The sequence below is a fragment of the Pinus tabuliformis genome, chromosome 4_2 (genome assembly GCF_031772625.1).
Source record: "Pinus tabuliformis cultivar Carrire ecotype Pingquan chromosome 4_2, CPIR1, whole genome shotgun sequence".
NCBI classification, from domain to species: domain Eukaryota; kingdom Viridiplantae; phylum Streptophyta; class Pinopsida; order Pinales; family Pinaceae; genus Pinus; species Pinus tabuliformis.
Genome location: NC_142304.1, coordinates 302095252 through 302121466, shown reverse-complemented (window position 1 = coordinate 302121466; position 26215 = coordinate 302095252). Strand labels below are relative to the sequence as shown.

The following is a 26215-nucleotide window of genomic DNA, read 5'->3' as shown; positions in this document are numbered from 1 at the left end:
TTGCTAAGAAAGATAGAATCAGTGATCGGAGAGCAGCTGAGGGGCATTGAGTACAGAGAGACAGAGAGGCAGAGATAGTGTCGGGAGAGCAGCAGAGCAACAAGAGAGAGTGACGCAGGAGCAGCCGGTGCTCACGCAGGGCCACGCAGAGGCAGTTAAGTGTTGCGCAGAGCACCAAAGAGGCCAGCGTAGCTGATGCTGAGGCTCAGAGAGTTGACATAGGGCTGACGCAGGGCCAGCGTTGGGCTAGGAGAGGCTGACGTAGTCCAGATTGGGCAAACGTTGGGGTTTCTGAGCAGTTTTGTGCGGAGGAGCTGCCAGAAGGATTATCCGGGGTTTCAGCTAGGAGATTTGTCAGAAACCAAGAGGTATTATTGCCAAGGAAATTCTCTGTTGGGTAGGCCATTTCGGAACCCAGATTGTACTCTGATATTGCTTAATAAGAAAACCCTCAGATAACTGCACTAATTTTCCCGCATTGGGTTTTTCCGGGGACATTAGTCCAAAAATAATGGTGTCATATGGTGTGTTTGTTTTTGTTTCTTTTTAGTTGTTGATCTGTAATATGTTGAGCATCTACTAGTGTTTATTTTTAGTATTTACATTGTAAATAACTTGTTAAGGAATATAACAAGTAGGTAGGAATAAATCACATAAAGTGCATTGAGGGTTTTCTAAGTTCAATGTTCTATTTTTTATTTGAAATAAACTATTTATGTTAGTGACCTAGGCTATAACTCTTAAAAGTTATAAATTAGTTTAAAATTATATAATAAGACTTGTATTTTTGTTTATATGGTATATAAAATGTAACAAAATTTTATTATTTATAGAAATTATATCTATAAAATTATTTAATATTAAATAATTTTAGTAGGAGAGATCCTAAGGAAAAGTCGGAAAAGCTGAAACTGCAGGAAAAGCCAGAATTGCTGGAAAAGCCGGAAATACCGGAAACGTCGGAAAAGCCGGAAATGCCGGAAATGCCAGAAAAGTCGGAACTGCTGGAATTGCCGGAAACGCTGGAAATACCGGAAACGCAGGAAAAGCCGGAAATGTCGGAAACGCCGGAAAAGCCAGAACTACTGGGAATTGCAGAAACAGCTGGAGCATCTGTCTCCGAAGGAACACAGCATGATGTATGAGATCATGGGCAACATAATAGGCAGCATGATGATATGAGCATGGACAGCATAATGATGAATGAGATCATGAGCATGGGCAACTTGATGATGAATAAGACCATGGAAGATGCAACATGCTGAGCAGCATGAAGATGAGAGCAGCTCGGTCATCAAGGTTCAACACATGTGACAATATAGCAAGGTGTCACACGGTAATGTGCAACAAATAGACGAGATGCAACACTATGATAGGTGAACGAGTCACCTTAGAGAATCAGTTGAAGCAATATGTCTTCAACTGATCTCATGCCGATATCAAAAGTCAAAAGTGATTGACTTCTATTGTAAATGTACTATCTCTCTCTCTCTGCTGAACTTTGAAGAACATAAAAGAAGAATTGATCAAGGGTTTCCCCACATTGGGGTCTGTCCCTGGCTAGCGCCACATCTTGTGTCCTCTTGTCTTGGCTTGTCTTCTGCTATTTATATTTATGTTCTATTTGCAATTTACTTTATGCTGATGTGATTGCTAATGTGGAAAAGAAATTGAAATAACTTGCTCTAGCATAGAACATACCTAAAATTAACAAGCATTTATGCCAAGAAGGAAGCAACCACTCTCAGTGAAATGTGGTCTCTATGTAGAACAAAGGAAACCAAACTTGAGGCAAAAGAAGATGTGGGATCAAAGGAGCAAGCATTTGCTGCCATGGCCAAAAGAAAGGGTAAATTTGGCAACTCTGGTCCACGAAGAACAAACAACGAAGACATGTCCAAGATCCAATGCTTTGGATGCCAAGAATATGGACATTACAAAAGGAATTGTCCTAAGCTTAAGGACAACAACAACAGAAGGAAGAGGGAAGAAGCTCACATAAGTCAAGAGATGAAAGAAGAAGGAAAGAAGCAAAAGAAGGAAGATCCTCTGGATCTCTACTGTGACTAGGTCAAACTTTTTACTTCTAGGAATCACCCTAGAATCATGGGAACACCTCCAAGCATGGTCAAATCCTCTCCTAGCACCAACGAAGTCTACAAGCAGCAAAACAATGAATAAAAGTAAAATTATAGTACAAACTGCAAGTCGGCCTAAATGACAATCATGTCGGCTTAAAGAGGAGGGACATACCTCTATTTATAGAGGCTGTCCACTCCTCATTTGGACACACAACAAGAGCTCTGAAATCCGCAAACAAGGAGGAGACAAGAAGGATGAAGGAAGCCAAGTTCAAGGGTTTTAAAAGGGCAACAAACAAAGAGAAAGAACAGTGAAGGAAACAGGTGTTTTCTAGGGTTTCTGCAGCCACACGTGCGAAGGTAAAAGTGGTTCTCTGCATTCATTACAGCAGCAGCAACTATCTTGGTTTTTGGGCTACGGAACAAGCACTATAAGACCTCCCCAACCAGTGAAGAAGAGGGAAAAGACAACGAATAAAAGGAGGCTGTTTTAGGGTTTTTGTTCACACATGCAGCAAGTAAACTTTACAGATTTGACAGCAGTTAAGGGCAGTAGCATGAGAAGCCTCATTCGGATATGCATCTAAGTCTACAAGGTATCCCAAGTAAAGCGAAGAAGGTCCTCCCTATAATGAAGTAAAGAAACCCTAATATTCTAGGGTTTCCTAACTTAGACAAGCAGCAGAAGAAGGACGAAGCACTAAGGAGCAAGAGCCTGAAGACAGAGGGGACCATGTGCTGGAAGCTATAGTGCAGAAAGAGGAAAGATTTGACTTGTGCTTGGAGGATCCTAGAGTCAAGGGTCTAGGGTTTTGCAGTTGTTCAAATACGAAGCTTCAATGGGAGAAATCTTACAAAGGGTTTTCCTCTCAAGAGTGGAGAGAGTTTGTCCCTGGCAGAGTGCCAAATTTTGTGTTCTTGTTATTTTGTTTTGATAGTAGTTTGATGAAGCACACACATATGCACTAATAATAAGAAGAAGAATTATAAGTTAACTAGAAAAAGTAGAAAGACTTCACAAATTGTTATCAAGTCACGGAGAATCATCACAACACTAATTTGCCCCAGATTCTCTAACAAGCATGACAACTATCTTTTTTCATAAGATTGATGAACTATCAGAACATTCTCTTCTCTGTGTACCTTGTCAACAAATATCAATATGACTGTTCTTACAATGTGACTCAGATCATTTTTTAAATTTTTTATTAGTAAACCTGCTGAATGTGAATGGAGAAAACTATTTGTTTAACTGTTTTGAATGTGACTTGGCAAATAATTGTGTCCTAGTAGCAGTTTTTAAACGGAAGCAGTGTGAATTTCCAATTTTAATCCATCAACAATTATCAGATGGCACTCTTTCATTGTGTGGATTCCTAAATAGAGGCCAAGGCTTGCATATGCATAGAAGGATGTTTTCTTGGATCATCTTTGATCTTTTGAAGTTTCCTGTCTCTCTTTTCAGATACAACTTCAATTTGGATTAAAGCATTTGTTATTTTGGCTGCTTGTGGCATTCTTATTGAAGTAATACTGCAATAAAATAATAAGTGTCAGAAGGGTAAGATTATATTTGCACAGTTCTATTTAGCCAAGAGACAGCTATAATATTTACTGTTAGGCCCTCTTTTTTATGATCAATTTATAATTTGTGAACATAAAATCTTTCCCTTGCAAAGTACATAAACACTACAAAAGGACTAATGCAATTAATCTAATGCTTTCACTTCAAAAATTGCTCACATGTTTTGTTGTCACTATTTTTTCTTTCCAGTTGTTCAATTGTTCTTTATTTTTCATAAACATTTTATTTGTTGTATTTTTATATAATAATTTGCAGGAGAGTTATGATGCATAAATGTAATATTTTTCTATAATTTGCATGGCTTCTGTAGCATTTGCCCCAAACATGTTGTTATGATTTTATAGTGGAGAGTGATTTGCATGGCGATACATATAATTGATGGTTTTGTATTTCCAGTTAAGATAGAGGAGATTGAGGATGAAGACTCAGAAGAGCGACCCAAAGAAGTTTTGAAAAAGAGAAAGAAGAAGTCTCTACCTGTGACTGAAGAGGAGTCAGGAAGCAAACCTGCTGAGATGAAAAATGAATCAGATGAGAAAGCTGCTGAAGAAGAGAATCAAGGTGGATCTGAAAGTGAAGATGAATATTCAGAAGAGCGAGCCAAAGAAGTTTTGAAAAAGAAAAAGAAGAAGTCTCTACCTGGGACTGAAAAGGAGTCATGCAGCAAACCTGCTGAGGATGGCATGAAAAATGTATCAGATGAGAAACCAGCTGAAGAAGAGAATCAAGGTGGATCCGAAAGTGAAGATGAAGATGGATTTCCCATGCCTACTAAAAGGAAAAACAAGGAAAATGGTGTAACAGAGCCACCAAAGAAAAAGCAAATGATAGAGTGAGCTAATGTTACTTCTTGCTTACTGAATATATAGGTTTTCCATGAGATAATCTGAAGCCCTTTGTTCTCTATTATTACATGATGTAAATTTTAGTTCCATCAACCTATTTCTGTGGTCATCTGTGGGCCTTAACAAAATCAAGTTCTTTTATCTATGTACTTCTCTAAGGTTTTAAAGGAATGACAAGCTGATTGTATGTATTTCATATGTACAGGGATGTTGCTGTGGCAAGTGATCCTACTGAACAGACAGCTAAAGATACACCAAATGAGACAAAGAAAGCCAAAAAGAAAAAGAAAAAGACGAAAACCAAGAAGGGAGATGCTAAAGAAATGGAAGTTAACAATGTAACTCCTGACAAGGTCAATAATGCTTCTGTGGAGAAGAGTGAAAAACTTTTGGAAGAAAACGAACATGGTAATAATATCAGAACTTTCCCCAATGGTCTTGTGATTGAGGAACTGTCAATGGGGAAGCCTGATGGCAGGAAGGCTGTTCCAGGAAACAAGGTATTGCATATAACATCAATGAATGTGTTAAGTGTCTTTTGCATAATTAATTTTTATTGCCACCCTTTGAAATATTGCTATCTACAGGTGTCAATGTATTATACTGGCAAGTTGAAGAAGAATGGAAAAATTTTTGACTCGAACATTGGTCGCAAGCCATTCCAATTCCGCTTAGGTGTGTAGTTCTCTCCAACTTGTTTTTTTTGGATATATGATGCTTTTTCCATAGAACATGAACATAAATGCTGTTTGGGAAACTCATCCCTTTCCAAGGTTGAAATTCAGGTCATTGCAAGACTTTCTACACAGTTGCTCCATATTACAACTAATGAAAAGAACTTTCTATGCAGATCTACATTCAGAACAGTACTGAATTAAATAATGATACGTAAATAGGTCAAATGACAAAATTCCTTTTAGTAGTTGCCACCTTGGTTAAAGAATGCTTCCTTACACTTATTAAGAGTTTAGATTAATTTGATTGACAAGTGGCCAATGCTTTCAGAATAGTGGGAGAATTTACCCACTGGAAGTAGATACCATTGAAGGCCTGCTTTGCACAAGTTGTAATGGAGACTTTTCTGCTGATGTTTTGTAGCTTTGCCCAAACTGTATTGGGTTTTATTCTCCTGGTTTTTTTATGCATTCCGACTTGTTATTCCAGCTTTTTTCATTTTTTTTTCAGGAAAGAAAAATCAAACATGTTTTCATTAAGAAAAAACCATGTTTACGTCAATACTGATAAACATATATGCACGTCCAAGCATTTAACCATATGGTATCAAACCACTGATCATCCAAGTCCATCATCCCAGAAACACTTACACAGACTTACTCTTCATCATGACAAAACAAATCCATCAACCCAGTTGGTCAGATTACCCACCAAAAAACACATATATATAGTCATCTGACTAAATACCAGCACCAAGTAGACAGATTTAAACCCCCCAAAAAGGTGGGTCGAGAAACCTTGCTGTTGTACAAAAAAAAACAAAAAACAAAAACTAAATAAGTGGATCAATCCATCAGCTCCAAGGGAAAAAACCCGATTTTATGTGGTGCCCCTCCCTGAAGACTGAGAACTTGATGAGACCCGGAGTCATTGCCAGACCTTCCTTTGACGACATATCAGCAACATGGTTGAATTCCCTGTGCTAATGAGGAAATAATGCCTGCTGAAAGAGTCCCTTACTCTTGTGGATCCATTCCATCCAGTGGCCCATATGTGTGTTAAATTTTGGAGGTTTAAAATTTAATTTCTGAGACCATAAAACATAGAAGACAGTCAATGAACAGCAAGACACAAGATTTGGTCCAAGATCAGGGAAAAACCCCACTATGGGGGGAAAGCCCTTTTTAAAATGCTCTTCCATTAAATCGTCTTCAAATGTACAACAGAGATACATAATCAGAGTACAAAACCCTTTTTACAAATAATAGTAGTAACACCCTTTTTAATATGACAGTTTCAAAATACCACCACAAGCCTCCAAAGGCTTCCAAAACAAGAGCAGTAGACACAAGTGCGTGAACAAAGTGCACGCGTATGAGAGCTAAATACTGAGAGCAATCTTTTCCAAATGCGAGATTAGAATGTTACTGAAGCTAGGGCAATATACCAGCAATCAAACTCTGGTGCGAAAGCAATATCAAGAATACAATATCTTTGGAGTGAGATCAATACAAGAGCTAAATACTTCTGGTGTGAGAGCAATACCAACTGCAATAATACTTCTCTGGAGTGAGAGCATTAACAACAACAAATAACAAGAGCAGAAAGCACTGGCGCGAGAGCTGAACTAGAGTTCCGAGATTTGTCAATAGATCTGCCAAAAGATAGATCTGCCAGATAATAGATCTGTGGAACAAACAAAGTTCGTTCTTCAGGTCAAATACTCCAGAAGACTTGGAATATGTAGATCTCCATTGAGATACAAGAATATATATTAAAATGTATGAATAAGAATGATGATGCAAATGAGAATGAGGGGCCTGCTTATATACCAAGCAGGTGTCCCTTTATGAACGATCATGTCTCCTTAGACATGCCTCTTTGTTTAACTAATTATTATTTATTTACATATTATTATGATTATTATTTATTATCTATATTTATTACTTTTACATAAATTATATTCATGACAATCTGTCAAACAATAGATTTGCCAATGATGATAAGTGATCTGCAAATCTGCAATAGTTCTGCTACTGATAATAAGAGATCTGCCAATGATGATAAGAGATGTGCAAATCTGCAATAGTTCTGCTACTGATAATAAGAGATTGCCATTGATGATAAGAGATCTGCAATTCTGCTATAGATCTTCTACTGATAATAAGAGATCTGCTACTGATATTAAGAGATCTGCCAATGATGATAAGAGATCTGTAAATATGTAATAGATATGCTATTGATAATAAGAGAGATAAATTACTGATGCGAGGGCTTGATCATCAATGCGAGAGATAGATCACCAAAGCGAGAAAGAGAGAACTCAATGTGTTGCAAATGAAGATTTCTCTTCAATATATAGAAATCTTTGAGGCAAAATCCCTTCCTCGAATTAAGTGTTTTGGAAGCTCCTAGAGTGATCCATTCGAGTTAGATAACTTAAGTGATTTTATTTTATACGTCTAATTGAATCTCTTAAGTGATTTTATTTTGCACATGTCTAATTGCTTTATAAATTTTTTTTGAAATATCTTTTTCTCTTATGAAAAATAATTTGCTCTTGAGAAATAATTCGCTTCAAGGGTGAAAGGGGTTAACCACATAACGTGATTTCTAGGGAAATTTCTCCCTAGTTGCTAAAAAATTCTCAACTAGGGAGGAATTTCCATCAATAGAGCTAAAACTGTTATACCTATCAAATCATCATGACTCATGCTGAACATTCTCGAATCTAAAGAAGAAGAATACTCATGGCAGGGGAGCTACTGCTACCACCCTGAATCCAAGCTCAACCAAATAAAGGCTTCGAAACCTTCACCAGGGAGTCTCAAGCTTCAACTTGGTCCAAATAATCATCGGGGAGCCAATTGCTTCCACCTGACATCAGGGAGTCACATGCTACAACCTGGAACAAATACCATCGGGGAGAGTCATGCTACCACTCGGAATGAATACCGCTTAGTCAATAAGACTAATAAACCATAATAGCTCAACACATAGGCTAAGAATTCACAATAGCTTAGCTCAAAGGTTAAGAATCCACAATAGCTCTGCTCAAAGGCTAAGAATCCACAATAGGTCAGCTTAAAGGCTAAGAATCCACAATAGCTCAACTTAAAGGCTAATAATCCACAGTAGTTCAGCTCAAAAGCTAAGAATCCACAATAGCTTAGCTCAAAGGCTAAGAATCCACACTGTTCAAGAACACCAACATCTATGCTGTTCAAGAAAACCAACATCTTCAAATTTGAGCGAGATACAACTTACCATGACTGGTAAGGATCAACATCCGATCTCAAGTAATCAACACCCATTGGCCAGATGGGTGGGAAATAAGATGCATGACTGGGGCATACTTTTGATTGGAGGTCCCTCATCCCCAGGAGCTCACTAGCTCAATTCCTCATCCTTGGGAGCTCAACCAGGGCAAAGAGCACACATCTCAGTGTTCTTGATTAGCTGGGTCCCGAACTTGGAAGAGGTACATCTCTTAATCCAAGCATATCTCTGAAGACTAGAAATTCCTTCTTCGACAGTTCTTTGGTAAGTGTATCAACAATCTTCTCATCAATCTGAATGTGGTGGAGTCTCACTGCTCCTCTCTGTAAAATGTCTCAAATAAAATGATTTCTGATTTCAATGTGCTTGGATCTATCATGAAATACAGGATTCTCAGACAATCGGATCCCAGTCATATTATCACAAAATATCACTGTAGTATCCAGGACTTGCTCAAATAACTCTCCAAAAAGTTTTCTTAACTAGACAACTTCACAACTAGCTAAGCTAGCAACAATATACTGAGCTTCTGCGGAATTGAGAGCAACTGATTTATGTTTCTTGCTCATCCAAGAGATCATGGTAGATCCCAAACTGAAACAACATCCTGAAGTGCCTTTTCTGTCAACAATGTTGCTTGCCTAATCAACATCAGTATAACCATGCAAATTTATGTTGCTAGCAATATATCGAAGACCAAAATTAATTGTCCCATGCAAATATCTAAGCACATGCTTAGCAACAACCCAGTGATTATGTAAAGGCTTGGTCATGAATTGACTCAAGGTGTTTACAACATAGCAAATGGACGGGTGTTCACTAGAAACATCAATGCTCCAATCAACTGAGGATACTTAGATGGATTATATAAATCATGTCCAACTTCATCACCATAGAGTTTCTTGAAGTTCATCTCCATGGGATTGCTCATGGATTTGCACTCTACCATTCCAAACCTTTCCAATAGCTTTACAACATACTTCCCTTGGGAGAGAATAATTTCGCCAGGTCTCTACCAGACCTCTAGGCCGAAAACAAAGTGCATCATCATAAGGCCTTTCATTTCAAATTCAGAGGCAAGCTCCCTCTTACACTGAATCATCAGAAGTTCATTACCTGCCAAAAACAGTCTGACAACATATAATACCAAAATCAAAGGCATACCTTGTACAACTTTGAAGTAGAGGTTTGGATCAACACTGCTCCTCGTGAATCCCAACTTTACTAAGCAGCTGTCAATGCAAGAATACCAAGCCTTGAGCGCTTGCTTTAAGCCATCGAGTTCTTTCTTCAGTTTGCATACATGGGTTCTTCTGTCATGTACCTCAAAGCCTTGAGGTTTTTCAACATATACTTTCTCCTGAAGAGCACCATGGAGAAAAGCTGTCTTGACATCCATCCTTGACTAGCAGCTGAAGCAATAATAGAATGAATGGTGGTATAACGAGCAATAGGAGCAAATATGTCTTCATAATCAATTCCCTCTTTTTGAAAGAATCCTTGAGCCACAAACCTTGCTTTATATTTTTCAATATTGCCATTCATGCTATGTTTTATTTTGAACAACCACTTTGAAGTCACAACTGATTTGCCCTGAGGTCTAGGAACAACTTCCCATACACCATTTTGCATAATGGATTCATATTCTTCTGCCATGGCATCCTTCCGTACTTGGTGCTTTTATGCTTCTTCAAATGATCGAGGTTCGCTCTGTGTGATAGAACTCATAACAACAACATAGTTTTGATATTGATTGGTGTTAAAATTGGCAACTAGGGCCAAACTCCACATGTGGTGTTAAAATTGGCAACTAGGGCCAAACTCCACATGGGTCATCTTATTTATGACAGTTGATATTTTTTCTTGGATTCCTCTCTCCTAGAGGTGTAGGATTGATCTAAAGATCATTTGATTCCAACATGTACAAATAAAGATATGAATTTATTTATATTATGGACAAATTGTCAAGGTCGGACAACAAGCAAAACATGCATTCCAACCCCCAACTCATCCTCAACGTTGCATATAACAGGGGACCTCAAGTCATTTTCAACATCATCTCATCTGACATCTCTCTCGCTCCTCTTGTGATTGGTTACGCATTTTTGGGCATTCTTCTTTCTCACACGTGCCAAGGAAAGGAGTTTAAATTTCTGTTGACTGTGTTGACCAACGTTGATCGAGCTACAGGGAGGCTGCTTGATTGTGTTGACTTCAAGCGTTGACCTATTTTGACTTCGGTTTGGGTGATGCATCATTGTCCTAGTAGGTCGCAGATTTGGGCACTAAAACCGAGGCAATCTGACCACTCCTTTGACTAGCCTTGACTGTACTAGGGCCGGTCGTAGGGTTGACTTTTGTTGACCAGTTTTGGCTGGAATTTTTCAGACTGTTTTGGGCTGATTACACTTGTTGGAGGTTGAAGTTGACTGGGTTTGAGCGAGCAGAATAGAGGAAGAATTCTGCCCTGTTGACTAGCGTTGACTTTTCTAGTTAGGGCTTTTTGCTGTTGTCATAAATTATCAGATTTGTAAATTGTACTCTCTCTGTGCTGAACTATCAAAGAATATAAGAAGAATTGATCAAGGGTTTCCCCACGTTGGGGTTTGTCTCTGGCTAGTGCCACATCTTGTGTCCTCTTCTTTTGGCTTGTCTTCTACTGTTTATGTTTATGTTCTATCTGCGTTTTACTATCATGTTGATGTGATTACTAAACTGGATATTGATATTGGACTAATAAAGAATTTTAAGTAAAATTGCTCTCAAGCATAGAACATACCATTGTTACCTAAAATTAACATGGTATCAGAGGTGAGGTGAAGACAAAGTCCAAGCAAGAGTGAAAGAGCAATCACCAAAGACAGTTGGACAAAGACAAAAGGCTCAATGGGTTCCTCATCCCACTTCCCAGTTGAAGACAAGCTCCATGACAAATTTGACTATCATGGATGGAAGATGTCTCTTGATTTGACCTTGGAAAAACAAGAAGTGTTGGATTATGTGAAGGGTAAAATCCTTGAGCCTGCTTCATATGCACCGGTTGCTGCGAAGACCAAGTACAATAGGGATGAATTCAAAACAAAGAAGATTATCAGAGATTCCATTGACAAGCGTTTGGTGGCCTACATCTCCGAATTGAAGACCTCCAAGGAGATCTACGACAGGCTGATCAACATGTTCAAGGTTAGTGATGCTAATCAAATTCTAACTCTCAAAACTAAGTTGGATATTAAAAAGGGCAAGGACGAGGATATTCAATCCTACTTATTAAGGATCACTGAGATCAAGAATGATCTACTTTTGATTGGAGAGGTCATTCCTGACAGGGCACTTACTATCACTACCCTTGGAGGACTCCCACTCGAGTGGTATATATTTAGAACCATTATTCTCTATAATGATCGAATTCCAGGGTTTGAAGAATTGATGTCGAGATGCATTCAAGAAGAAACAAGAATGGTGGAGCAAGAAATGCCTTTTAATAGGAAGCAACCCCACTGCATTCTCCGCTCATGCCAAAAGGAGAAATAATGCAGGGTCTAAAGGTCATTTCAATGGAAAGCCTGGATCTAAGGGAGGAAGGAAGGGTAGGTGCTTTGTTTGCAATAAGTTTGGCCACTATGCAAGGGAGTGTCCAAATAGAAGGGACACATCGCATGATGATGATCACAATCATTCCAAGGGCAACTTCAACAACAACTATCAAAGGAATGGCAGGTCCTATGGCAAGGGAAAAAGGAATGCTGGATATCAAGGAAATGGTTGACCCTCCAAGAAAGCAAGGAACTCCAGGTATGAAGAATCAAATGTTGTTAGCAATAAGCAAAAGGAGTACTATCTTATATCAGCCCTCTCCACTACCTCTCCACCGGATACTTTGGGGAATTGGCTAATTGATAGTGGTGCCTCAAGGCACTTCACCGGATACAAGAAAGCTCTCTCTAATCTGATAGAGGAGACAAACTTGGAAATTATCCTTGGAAACGATGCCACCTATCCCATGAAGGGAGTAGGGAATGCCACCCTTCAATTTGAATCAAGGTAACACTATTCATTTACAAGAAGTACATATGTACCTGATCTCAAGAAGAACTTGGTGTCCATTTCGGCAATGGAAAGGTACGTGTTTGGAAAAGAAAATTCAAAGATGCTTTGACTCTTGGGTTCGGGGTTGACACTTTGTATCAAGTTGGAGGAAGTTCATTGGGAGCCATGCCTTGCGACACATCTCTACAATCTGAACTATGGCACCGGAGGTTTGCCCATCTTCATTATAAGGCTCTACCTGATGTGAGATAGATGGTGACAGGTATGCCCGAGTTCAAGGTAGAGCATGAAGGTGTATGTCCGGGATGTGCTGAAGGAAAACTTACAAGGGGACCATTCCCCTCAAGTAATAGCAAGACCACAATAATATTGCAATTGATCCACTCCGACATATCTGGTATGATGCCCGTAAACTCTTTGATAGGTCACTTATATTATCTCACCTATACAGATGATTATTCTCGGAAGACCTAGATCTACTTCTTGAAAAGGAAGGATGAATTGTTCACCTGGTTCCGTCACTTCAAAGCCTTGATCGAAAACCAATCCGAGAAGAAAATCAAGATATTGAGGACTGATAATGGGACTGAGTACGAATCCAATGAATTCCATGATTATCGCAGAGAAGCTGGCATTAAGAGGGAGACTACAACAACATACAATCTTGAGCAAAATGGTGTAGCTAAAAGGAAGAATTGTACTATTGTAGAAGTTGTTCATGCCATGCATCATGATCAAGGGCTTTCAAAGTTCCTATAGGCTGAAGCTGCAAATATCGCCGTGTATGTTCAAAACTGATGCCCTCGTCAAGCATTGGACTCCAAGACTCCCGAAGAAGTGTTCACTTGTAAGAAACCCGATGTCTCTCATTTTGGATTTTTTCGAAGTCCCGTGTATTTTCATGTGTCGAAAGAGAAAAGAAGCAAATTGGGTGCATCAGGGAAGAAAGGAATCTTTGTGGTTTATAGTGAAAGTTCTAAGGGTTATAGAATTTATGTGGCTAGTCAAAGGGAAGTTGAGATAAGTCATGATGTCACCTTCGACGAAGATATGGCCCTCAACAAGATCAACAACCTTCCTATCCCAAGGAAGGACAAAGAAGCTAACACCGGAAAACAGGGTGCAAAAGAAGATGAAACGATGCTGAATGTTGATGAACCTATAGATCCTATTGATCCTCCTAAAGAGCCCTCATCCTCCAAGAGACCCTCATGTCATAGGGAGACTCTCGAAGATGCTGAGAGACATATTGCACCAAGGGGGACTTTCCGTGAAAGCAAGAAGTCGAACAGGTATCAAGGATACTTGATCGTAATGAGCTCTATCATTCAAAATGAGCCTTCATCATTCGAAGAAGCCGTGAAGCAACAATTATGGAAGGATGTTATGAATGAAGAATACGAGTCAATTATGAAGAATGATGTCTGGGATGTGGTTCCTATACCCCAGGACAAATCGATTGTCATCTCTAAGTGGCTCTACAAAATCAAGCATGGAGCTGATGGAAGTGCAAAAAAGTTCAAGGCTCACTTTGTTGCTCGAGGCTTCTCTCAAAAGGAAGGTGTGGATTACGATGAGATATTTGCACTTGTTTCCCGACACGACATTTGCTCGATCATAGCCCTTGCTGCTTCGCAAGGATGGAACCTACGTCAGATGGATGTCAAGACTGCTTTCTTGCATGGTTCGATCAAAGAGGAAGTCTATGTGGAACAATCGATGGGTTTGAGGTTCATGGCCAGGAATCTCATGTATGCAGGTTAAAGAAAGCTCTCTATGGTTTGAAGCAAGCACCTCGAGCTTGGTATGAGAGGATTGATAGCTATTTGATGAAGGTGAGATTCACTAGAAGTGAAGCCGATCCGAACCTTTACTTTAAGGTTGTTTATGATAAACCTCTCATATTGGTACTTTATGCGGACAACCTCTTTCTGACAGGTGCAAACCCTCTCATTCACAAATGTAAGAGGGAGTTGACTTTTGAATTTGAGATGAAGGACCTAGGACTGATGCACTACTTCCCAGGGGTGGAGGTCTAGCAAAAGCCAGGGGAAATTTTCCTATCTTAAGGAAAATATGTTGTGAAGATATTGGAAAGATTTGGGATGGTGGACTGCAAGCTTGTGACTACCCCGATGGAACTTAACTATAAGAAGTTATGTGGTAGTGCTGCTGGACCTGAATTGGGAAATGCTTTTGAGTATCGTCAAATCATGCGAGCACTGATGTTCTTGGTGAACTCCTATCCGAACATAAGTTTTGCAGTTAACACGTTGAACCAATATATGGTTGAGCCTCATCATATACATTCGATTGGTGCCAAGAATCTTCTGAGATATCTTCGGGGCACAATCACTCATGGACTAAGATACACTGCCGGAGATGTGAGGCTGCATGGTTATTCTGATGCTGATTGGGCTGGCAGTGTGGTGGATCGCAAGAGCACTTCTGGATGTTGTTTTTCTTTGGGTTTTGCTTTGATATCTTGGATGAGCAGGAAGCAAAAATCGGTTGCCTTGGGCGCTGCTGAAGCCGAATACATAGCTGCTATTATGGCCTCCTATGAAGCTGTCTGGTTGAGGAAGCTCTTCAGTGAGCTGTTTGGCCATGTGGTGGATACCACCGTGATCCTTTGCGACAACCAGAATGGGATCCGATTATCAGAGAATCCCGTGTTTCATGATCGCTCCAAGCATATAGATATTAGGTACCACTTTATCCGGGATATGGTACAACGAGGAGCAATAAGGCTCCATCACATTGGGACTGATGAGTAGGACGCCAATATTCTGACAAAGCCCCTGGGGAAGGTCAAGTTCTTGGCCTTCCAAGAACGAATTGGAGTCACGGAGAGACCCTCTTATGAGGGTCCTGTATGGGATGGACATTGAGCTCTGGGAGCTCCGGAGGGCTTGGGGTACTTCTTGGAGCGATGAGCAACCAGAGGGTGAGTGGTTCAACCTTCCCCTAGTTGTTTGTTGTGTACACGGTGAGTGGTTTAGCCTTCCCATGTGATACCCCTTGGCGACATGAAGGCAGGATGAGTGGGTCACCCTTCTCCTAATGAGACATTCTACCCATGTAGTCTGGGACTCATGGGAAGTACCTCTCATCTGGCCAATGAGTAAGAAAATGAGGATAGGGACCATAGTACTACCGATGGACGCATCGTGTACTATCGTACTCCCTATGCTAGGATGACCGATATTGATTTGTGATCAATTGGAACTGACTTTGGGTCAGTAAGAGTGGTATGAGACACTCTTTTGATTGGAACTGACTTCGGGTTAGTAATAGTGGTATGAGACACTCTTTTATTTGGGACTCACTTAAGGTCAGTAGAGAATGGTATGATACATTCTCGATCACTTCTTCTTCTTCATAGTTTAGCAGAGCAGAGCAGTGCATTGAAGGCATAGATGGTACCGATTGGCAGATGGATTAGTAGATGGAGTTCTCCCTAGTTGAAAGGGAGTGTTAAAATTGGCAATTAGGGCCAAACTCCACATGGGTCATCTTATTTATGACCACTGATATTTTTCTTGGATTCCTCTCTCTGAGAGGTGTAGGATTGATTTAAAGATCATCCGATTCGACATGTACAAATAAAGATATGAATTTATTTATATTATGGACAAATTGTCAAGGCCGACCAGCGAGCAAAACAAGGTATTCAAACCCCCAACTCATCCTCAATGTTGCATATAACTGAAGGAGACCTCAAGTCATTTTCACCATCATCTCATCTCACAACTCTCTCTCCTCTCTTATGATTGGGTACGCATTTTTGGGCATTCTTCTCTCTCACATGTGCGAAGGAAAGGAGGACAAATTTTTGTTGACGAAGTTGCAGGGAGGTTGTTTCACTGTGTTGACTTGTTTTGACTTCGGTTTGGAAGTTCCTAGAGTGATCCATTCGAATTAGATAACTCAAGTGATTTTATTTTGCACATGTCTAACTGAATCACCTAAGTGATTTTATTTTGCACATGTCTAATTGCTTTATAAAATATTTTTGAAATAAATTTTTCTCTTATGAAAAATAACTTGCTCTTGAGAAATAATTCGCTTCAAGGGTGAAAGGGGTTAACCACATAAAGTGATTTTTAGGTGAATTTCTCCCTAGTTGCTCAAAAATTCAACAATGTGGAGGGGCGAATATTGAACCATTATATGGATATTTTGTTTACACATATTCCTACATGCATCATAATGTGTTTTATTGGTCGAGTGACCTGCTTGTTGATAACTTGGATGGTAGCTGTGTATTGTGTTATAGGGAGGTTTACAATTGTTACTCTTGAGTGTGATTTTTGATCTATTTCACTGGTTGTGAGGCTGGAAAACGATAATTGACTCACTGAAAGTGAGGTCATTGTCTTGTTTTGGCAAATCTGTATGAAGAAATATGTACAATGCATATAGTTGGCAAGAATAGGGCTTGAAGACCAATTTAGGACACTTGTGTGCCATTCTAGTTGTTAAATTTCCTTCATCCTAGCAACTGGCAAGTTATTTCTCAGTAATTTACTTGTTGTAAATTAATCTAAACAATGGCTTACTGAATAAAATGCACCGCAGGGATTTTAACTGGTAACTAAAAATAAATTCCGTTGAAGCAAATAGACACCAATTTCACATATGCACACACAGAATTTCTGCCCTTTAAATATGCTGTTCATTAAATTAATTTGTCAGCTTACCTGGGAAATGAATTGCCCACTCAGGAAAAATGCTATTATAGCAAAAACAAAAATTTTCTGGGCAATATGTTTGAGGACCAATCCTCAAACCACCGACAATATGAGCTTTCTTTTCATAATCTTTCCATACCACCATTCCTCTTGTTTGAGGACCAATCCTCCATTTCCTTTCTGCAAATGTTTGAGTCCTTTAACCTTCAACACTTTTGCCTTCAACTTGTCTTTTTCTATCTAGCATAGAGACCACAAGTTGTCGAATGAGGTAACTTCCTTGTCTATGGATATTTGTTACCTTGCTTATCAGTTAGTGTATTTAAGAACAATGATGATTATCTTCTTATCATCTCTCCCAGATCTCCAATTGAGATCTTATGAAGATATCCCTTCATTCTTTGATACCTTCAATTTTGTGTAGATCATGTCTAAGTGATATGACCTTCTTTTCTGCATTATTCAGAGAATATATCTTCTAGTATTTCATATATCTCCTTTATGTCTCCTCGCCTGCTACATAGGGATGAGAGGACCTTAAGAGTTCCCTCCCATGAATTCAAAGGAGACCTTTTTCCTTGATATGTTCATTGGCTTCTCTTATCTATGAGGATTATGGTAGTCCTCCTTATTCCATGCAAGGACCTTTGATGACCCATCCAACCTATAGATCTCCTTGCAATCATGAAGTCATTTTACCAAATTGATTAATGAAAAATACTTACTTGACATGTGAAGATAAAATCTTCACTTTGATCATTTTGAAAGTGGTTGAAGCAGATGCATTGATGCTTCCTCCGGATGAGATCCTTGTTGTAATGATAGGAAGCTTGCCTTCAAGTTTCTACGACTTATACATCTGATCCTTATGATTTGAGATGGCACTGTATTGCTATCACACAAGTGAACCTTGTAGTATCCAACATCATGTAGAATCATAGAGGATCAAAGTTACTTGCTATGATCACCTTATGGTAGCTAGACCTATTTCTGAGCACTATGATATAGATGATCCGCTTCTATATGTCATCGAGTATGCATCATGAATCTGAGTTGTCAAGACTGTATACTTTTTAGAAAAGGATTCAATCTGAGGTAGTGAATATCACTGGTATGATGAGATCATGTTATTATTGGGATCACTGTATGACATAGACTGAAACTGTGGGAGGCATCGAAATTGTTGCCATGTACCCGAGAACGCTTCGTCTTTTGACTGAGATTACTTGATCTTGACACCGAGACTGTGGGTAGTATGAGACTATGAAATTATCCGAGATTCAGATAAGGATCAAATTAGTCTCACTTGAGGACTAAATTGACTTGCTGTTGTACACTGTCTCCTTCAATCTTTGATGTAGGTTTTGAAACACAAAGCCCTTCAACTTGCTTTGATGCCCTTCTTGAAGCTTGATCCTTGAATGTCTCTTTTATGCCCTTCCTTTGACTACTCATCTTAGCTCTGATGCCATGTTGAAGAATCTAGGGCAAATTAAGTTAATAAGATTCTTCTTGCCATGATAACTATTTGTGAGGTATTTTTAACTTTTTCTTATTAGCATAGTCTTCTTTTGATATTATTAGAGTGTTTTCTTAGTTCGTCAAATAGTTACCAAAACAAAAGAGACAAGAACACAAGTTGTTGGCTTTCTGTCAGGGCCAAGACCTCTCACTCTTTGAGAGGAAAACTCACACAAAATTCTTCTTATAGAGATTCCAATTGACGAATACCAAGATCACGACCCTTGACCTATTAGGCCAATCCAAGACCAAGACACCAATCCTCTTCTTTGTCACTGTTGAGATCATCATCACTGCTACTTGAAGTCATCACTGCTGCAACACTGAGGCCATTGCTAATGCACCATCGAGATCATTACTGCTGCAACACTGAGGCCATCACCAAGATCATCACTGCTGCAACTCTGTTGCACCTTCATCGAGATCTACACCAAAACAACGAGATCTGTGCACTGAGATATGTATGTATATATGAGAGCTGCACCTAGATTCACTGAGATTATGACCTTGTAGCTATGCCTCCATCAAGATCATGACTGTGTCTACATGATTACTTCTATGCCGAGATTATGACTGCATCTAGAATGTAGGCCGAGACAGAGAGTGTCACTTCAATATCCTCCTCTTCACAAATATGCCGAGAATGTAACGCTGCTTCAGTGATGACTGTGATCACTGAGACTGTATTCATTAAGACCATGAGGAGACCGAAAACTACATCTCTGTGGTACCCATCCGAAGAACACAAAGATGCTGTCCATCCGAAAATCAGAACTTCCTGTACCCATCAAAAATCTGTACTTCCTGTACTCGTCCGAAAATTACAGAGAATCCGAGTTTTGCATCTTGTTCTTTTGCGCAGACCCTCGCTGGTATTTATAGTCGTTCCACCTACATATTAAGCCGACATGACAGTGAACTGTTGTGTCTCCTTATATGAGCCGACATGATTGCTTTTTATCTTGTTTGGAGGCCGACTTCTTCAAGAGGGATTGTGATTGTCTTTGGAGGGTTTTTGGACATTTCTATAGACTTGTATACATTAAACATAGGCTCAAGAAGAGCTCTTCATACATGACATTAATTCTAGACTCTAAATGACAAATCCCATTATTCTAAAATCACTTGCTCATGAAACCCATGAAGCAAGTTTACAATAACAATTTTGTTCTCTTTATTACATCATTTACATCAGTCATAATTACATGCCATTATGAAGACCGAACCAAGTTACACTTTCTTCAACAAAATGAACATAAATATGTCACGTTGATTACTAAGTAGATTGATATGATAATACAATGTGAGAATACAAACATTCCTAGAAGAATCATGAAATAATCAAATCTAGCCTATGTTAAAAAGATCCAAAATCTAGAATCTAACAACATGGATTAAGGAAAAAAAGTGATAATGTAGATACATGCAAGTAATGTAGAGAACTGAGGACCAAAAATATTAGACCTCTTGGGGGCATGCCTTAGTTAGGGGTGATCAACATCCCTTGGTGCTATCTCTGCTAACATTTGAGGTTGAAGTAAAGAAACTCTTGCTAGATGACTAGTTAGAGGATTTGAAAGAGTAAGAAGGTATGGTATGAGATATGTTGTGCTATTTGGATGCAATATGTTGCGGTTTAATCAGGGAGGACATATACTAATCACTGGTGCGACATGACTTGTCTTGGCATATGAGGCTATATGTTTGTAAGGGTTGTGTTGGTCAAGCATAGATGGCCTCTCGTGGACTCTCATATTTGATGTTTGTTGTAGTACTATAGTCTAATTACCTCATGTTACCCATGCCAATTGGAAGCACAAAGAATCTATATTAGTCAAATGGGGTTCGGTTTGGGTTGGAGTAGGTGGAGTGAGATCTAAATGAAATGGTCAAGCATCTTTGATTGGGAGATGAAAGAACATGGATAGAGAGTTTTGAGACTCCCTAAAAAGACAATAAAATTGTCAGTGAATCTTGTATTAGATGTAGCACTTAAACATGAAGTGCTCATTTGTCTGAGTCTCGTGAAGATGGCAAAGTTGCAAATCTTGTTCCCTGGGGTGATGTGGTCGGTTCCAGCTCCAAGGATAAGAGAACCTACTTTAAATTGCCTAACGAGAATCTAGAGAGCATGTATCTAAGGCCTCAATGTGTGGGGAGTTGAACAATAAGGCCATCACTTAGCTAGGAATTGCACTCCATAGAAGGTCATCTTGGTGTTGATCTCACTTGGTGGACCAACCCAAGTAAATTGAATAAATTGTTTAATGGTGCCCTATCTAATAATCTTATTCAACTCCTCCCACTTTCGGATGAGTTGGTTGAGGGCATCAAGAGAGTTCCTAAATAGGGGGAGGTGTTCAATCAAGACACCAACCGATTGAAGTATATAGATGAATTAGCAATGAGCTTGAACAAAGGTATTGTTAGTGGCTATGTCCTATGAGTAATATTAGGCGATATAGTGTTCTTAGCCATGGCAGATTATGATTGTGAATGTATTGTTGGAAGCATCTTTTGAGCTAAAATAGTTCTATGTTTTAGAGGTGTCACATCATCCTTGATATGTGTGGTTTTGAATTCTGTGTAAAATTGTGATTACAATTATGCTAATTAGTGTTGATTTTCCTTTGGCCCTAGATGTGGTTTGAGGCTTACCAAGCACAAAAATACTCTAGGAAACCCCAACTTACAAGCACTTTCCCAATGGAAATCTACAACAATGAAATCAATAAAGAACACTAAGATATTGAACCCAAATCTTGATTTTTTTATTAGTCCATCAATGAAAGAATCATGGGGCTCCTGTACCAGGGATCATGGCCCTTCAATTGCTAGTACAACTAGTTTACACAATATACAAAATATTAGGGTTTGAGGTCAGATCCATTCGATCCTCAATCTTCCCATAAAAAACACAGAGACAATTCTAGACTTACTTGTTGAAGGCAGTGCTTCGTCTCCAACCCTTTAGGTCCTCTTGTGCCCTGTTCCTTTAGCAGTTCTTTGCCTCCTTCACGCAGTGACCTGACTCCTTTCAGAGCTTTTTCAAACCGAGTTGCACACAATTTGTTTATCTTATCAAATACATTGCATATCAACCTTCAAATCACTTCAACAACTCAGTGAATTAACCATTCAATTCACTGTATATCAACCTTCAAAATATCAAACACTCATACTAGAACAAACCATTGCACGTTAGTCCTTAAAACACGTTGTCCTTCAAACCATTGCACGTTAGTCCTTAAAACACGTTGTTCACAATTCCTTTCGTGAACAAACTTTAGAAATATACATTTGCAATCCACCTTTCTTATTTAACAACAACCCTCCGTTTGTATCTTAATGGCCTTCTACTCAAACCTAAGACACATTCACACGCTTGGCCACCAACTTAAGCTTCTTGGCCTCTGCTCGTAGTGCTTTGAGCCTCTCGACCCTCCTTTTAGGCCAACGACCTACTTTAGATACCCTCATATCCTACTTTATCCTTTATCTTGCTTGGGTGACCTTATAAAGGCATGGTTGACCTCCTTTACCCCTCGATTTCACCGTTTTTATTAGCCTGAGGCCTCATGGCTTGCTCCTTATCTATGTGTGGCCCTTCTTTCTATTCATAGCACGGAGTGCTAACAACCCTATTTCTCTGCTTGAGGCAGATCCGAGGCCTCTTGCCTCCATCTAGGGCTTCGACCTCCCATTTTCTAGAGCAAAACAATGGCTTTAACAGATTTGAGGCCTTTTTGCCTCCTCCTAGAGCACAAACAAAACTTTGGCCCTTAAAATCATGGAGCAACCCTGGATTGTACATGACAACCTCCCTTCTTTTGCACAGATAACCATATCCTCCACGTCTAGTAGTAGGTTACTCAACTTACTCCTTCTAGGGTCGAGTCCTCCCAAAATCAGTTTCCAGACGATACAAACATCTTCCAACTTGCTGTGGATTCTCTTTGAGGATATCAACTCTCCTCTTGGGATACATCTTCCACAAGGATGATATTGAAATTGTGTGAGACCTCTCCTTAGGTCTCCTCTATTCATTCTTTTCTCTTGGGTTGTTTAAGAAACCTCTAGATCTTAGGGTTTTGGCCTCTTAACCCATTAGAATAAACTATTATTTTCTTAGGTCCTAAACTCACTACTTTCGCTCCAAAACTCGAACTTTGGGTAAATTGCCCAACCAATTCATTTTGGTGTGTTTTCACCTCTCGGAAATGCCTTCCGAGCTACCCACATTCCAACACTCACTCTTAGTGAGGAAGGTATTTCCTTCATCCTTCCAGCTCCATGAATTTCCTTGCATGCCCATGCCTGTCCTTGCATGAGGCATGCCTTTCCTTTGCATAGCCATATCTGGCATCGCACGTGCCATGTCTTCTTTGTACTTGATAAAGATTTGTCTTACATGGCTCATGACTGTCCTTGCATGCAACATGTTTTTTCCTTGCATCACCATGAACGTTCTCGTAGGGTTCATGACTATCCTTGCATAGGCTGAAAACCTTTTATCTCGTTAGACCCTGAAGATTCAAACTCCCATTGGGTGGCTGACGTTCCTTCACAATCTCCCTCTGAAGCTAGATTCCCTCTGAGCCTACACAACTTCCACTAGCTCATTCTGCTTCCCGTGCACACTCTGATCCATGTGCTTTTCAAAGTCAAACTAGCTCTGATACCATGTCGATTTTCCTTAGGCCCTAGATCTGGTCTGAGGCTTATCGAGCACAAAATCATACTAGGAACCCCCAACTTACAAGCACTTTGCACATTGGAAATCGATAATAGTGAAATTAATAAAGAACACAGAGATATTGAGCCCAAAACTCGTTTTTTTTATTAGCGCATCAATAAAAGAATGATGGGGCTCTTGTACCAAGGATCATGGCCCTTTAGATCACTAGTACAACTAGTATACATAGTATACAAAAGATTAGGGCTTGAGATCAAATCCATTTGATCCTCAATCTGCCCATAAAAAATGCAGAGACAATTCTAGACTTACTCGATGAAGACAATCCTTCGTCTCGCACCCTTTAGGTCCTCTTGTCCACTATTCCTTCGACAGTTTTTGCCTCCTTCACACAATGACTTGACTCGTTTTAGATCTCTGTCAAACCTAGCTGCTCACAATGTGTTCAACCCATTAAATACACTGCATATCAACTTTCAAATCACTTAAACAACCCACAATGAATTAGCCCTTCAATTCACTGTATATCAACGTTCAAATTATTAGACACTCACAGTGGATCTTGTCCTTCAAACCATTGCATGTTTGTCCTTAAAACACGCTGTTCACAATTCCATTTGCGAACAAACTTCATAAATATACCTATGTAATCCACCTTCCTTCTTGAACAACATCCCTTCTTTTGTATCTTGCTGGCCTCTACACAAACCTAAGACACATTGACACGCCTGACCACCAACCTAAGCTTTTCAGCTTCTGCTACGAGGGCTCTGGGCCTCTCAACCCTCCTCCTTTTAGGCCTGCGACCTACCTCTGAAACCCTCATTGCGTGCGACCTCCTTTATCTTGCTTGGGTGACCTTATAAGGGCATGATTGACCTCCTTTGCCCCTCGGTTATGCTCGTTTTCTCATCCTGAGGCCTCATGGCCTCCTCCTATTCTTCTTGCGACCTCCTTATGTGCCTATGGCCCTTCTTTCTGTTCAAAACATAGAGAGCTAATAGCCCTATTTCTCGGCTTGAGGCAGATCCGAGGCCTCCTACCTCCATCTAGGGCTTCAATCTTCCATTTTCTAGAGCAGAGCAATGGGTATAGTAGATCTGAGGCCTTTTGACTACATCTTAGAGCACAAACAAAACTTTGGCCCTCAAAACATGTGGGCAAACTTGAATTGTACAAGACAACCTCCCTTCTTTTGCATATAGAACGATATGCTCCACGTCCAATAGTAGGTTACTCGACCTACTCCTTATAGGGTAGAATCATTCTCCCAAAATCATAAACTAGACCATACAAACATCTTCCTCCTAGTTGCGGACTCTCCTTGAGGATCTTTGCTCTCCTCATGGGCTACATCTTCCACAAGGATGTGATGACAATTGTGTGAGGCCTCTCCTTAGGTCTCCTCTATTTATTCTGTTCTCTTGGGTCATTTAGGAAACATCTAGATCTTAGGGTTTTAGCCTCTCAAGCCATTAGAATAAACAATTATTTCGTAGGTCCTAAACCCTGTGCTTTGGGCCCAAAACCCCAACTTTGGGTAAATTTCCCAACCAATTCCTTTTGGTGGGTTTTCACCTCTTAAAAATACCTTTTGAGCTACCCACATTCCAACAATTAGCAACTTGCTAGCATGGTAATAGGTTTCTAGCTGTAATAATGATTTGTAGAGGCGACATATGTTAACAAATACATGGTTCTCATAATAGCACATTGAAGCAACACTAGCAAGTTTGAGGATTTAGAGGCATTACATAGATTGGTTGGCCTCTATTCTTGATCTTTTTGTTTCCAAAGAAAAAATCTAGTAATTTTGTTATATAATAAACAAAATTACATTTGTAATTAGCACGAGCATTTAGATTTGGCAAAATCCCATGATAGTTTGCCAACATGGGGCAAGAGATTATGTATGCTCATAGAAAAGGGCAAAAAATATGTGTATATATGATAGAGATCATCGGTCTATATATCAAGAGAGAACATCATTTAGAACCTGTCGGCTATCAAAGAAGATACAAAAAATATTGTAGGTAGAAGTCTTTGTAAGCCAAATCTCGTTAAGTATCCTTTTAGGTTAAAACATGTGATCAACAAAAGAACTCCAAAGGACTACCAATAGTCAATCTGATTGGAGCCAAGGCTCATGAAAATATTCAAATAGGTCTCCTTGGGCATTTTCTAGATGCCTTGGTCCAACATTCGTCTAGCTTTGGAGAGGTGGTCTGCTTCTTGGTTCTGTTCCATGTACACATGGAAAATCATTCTTGAAGAAGCAAGATTTGCAAAATATTCAGTTGTCACTTTTACCTTGTAGCACATGTATTTTGTTGAAATGGCATGGTTGTGATGATAAAGGAAAAAATATTTCTTGAGTAGGATTTACGTTAACATAAATTTTGGAGAAAGTTTAGAGCTGAAAATGTGTAATCTATTGGTTTTTATAAACCCATAAAAGATCACTTCTTGACCTGAAAACACATAATAATGAAAAAATGAATATGGGATCAACAATGATTTGGGCATTTTGAATGAAAGGCTAAGAACCTATGGATCTCAAAAGTTGTTTCTAATGGGTCTATAGTAAGTTTTTCAATTTTGAAGTTTGTCCAAATGTTAGTAACAATGTAGTGATTTCCATGTGTCTCTGGGTGTTATTTGAACCATCTCTTGATGGGTTTTTAATAAGTGCTTTATTCAATATCTGGTTTGTTTTTACATTTTTATAAATATAAAAACATTAGAAAACACTAAACTAACTCTAAAAATCGCTATTAACTGAAATGAAATGG

At 39.3% G+C, this 26215-nt stretch overlaps 1 protein-coding gene across 1 annotated transcript in view; it reads left to right on the top strand.

Annotated features, from left to right (window-relative positions):
• LOC149169187 (peptidyl-prolyl cis-trans isomerase FKBP53-like) overlaps window positions 1-26215 on the top strand; it is an 89118-nt gene that overhangs the window by 40793 nt on the left and 22110 nt on the right. Inside the window, exons 5-7 of the mRNA XM_089428600.1 lie at window positions 4063-4498; window positions 4717-5011; window positions 5099-5186. Of these exons, the coding sequence (XP_089284726.1) occupies window positions 4063-4498; window positions 4717-5011; window positions 5099-5186 (819 nt within the window). The remainder of the gene's footprint in view (window positions 1-4062; window positions 4499-4716; window positions 5012-5098; window positions 5187-26215) is intronic.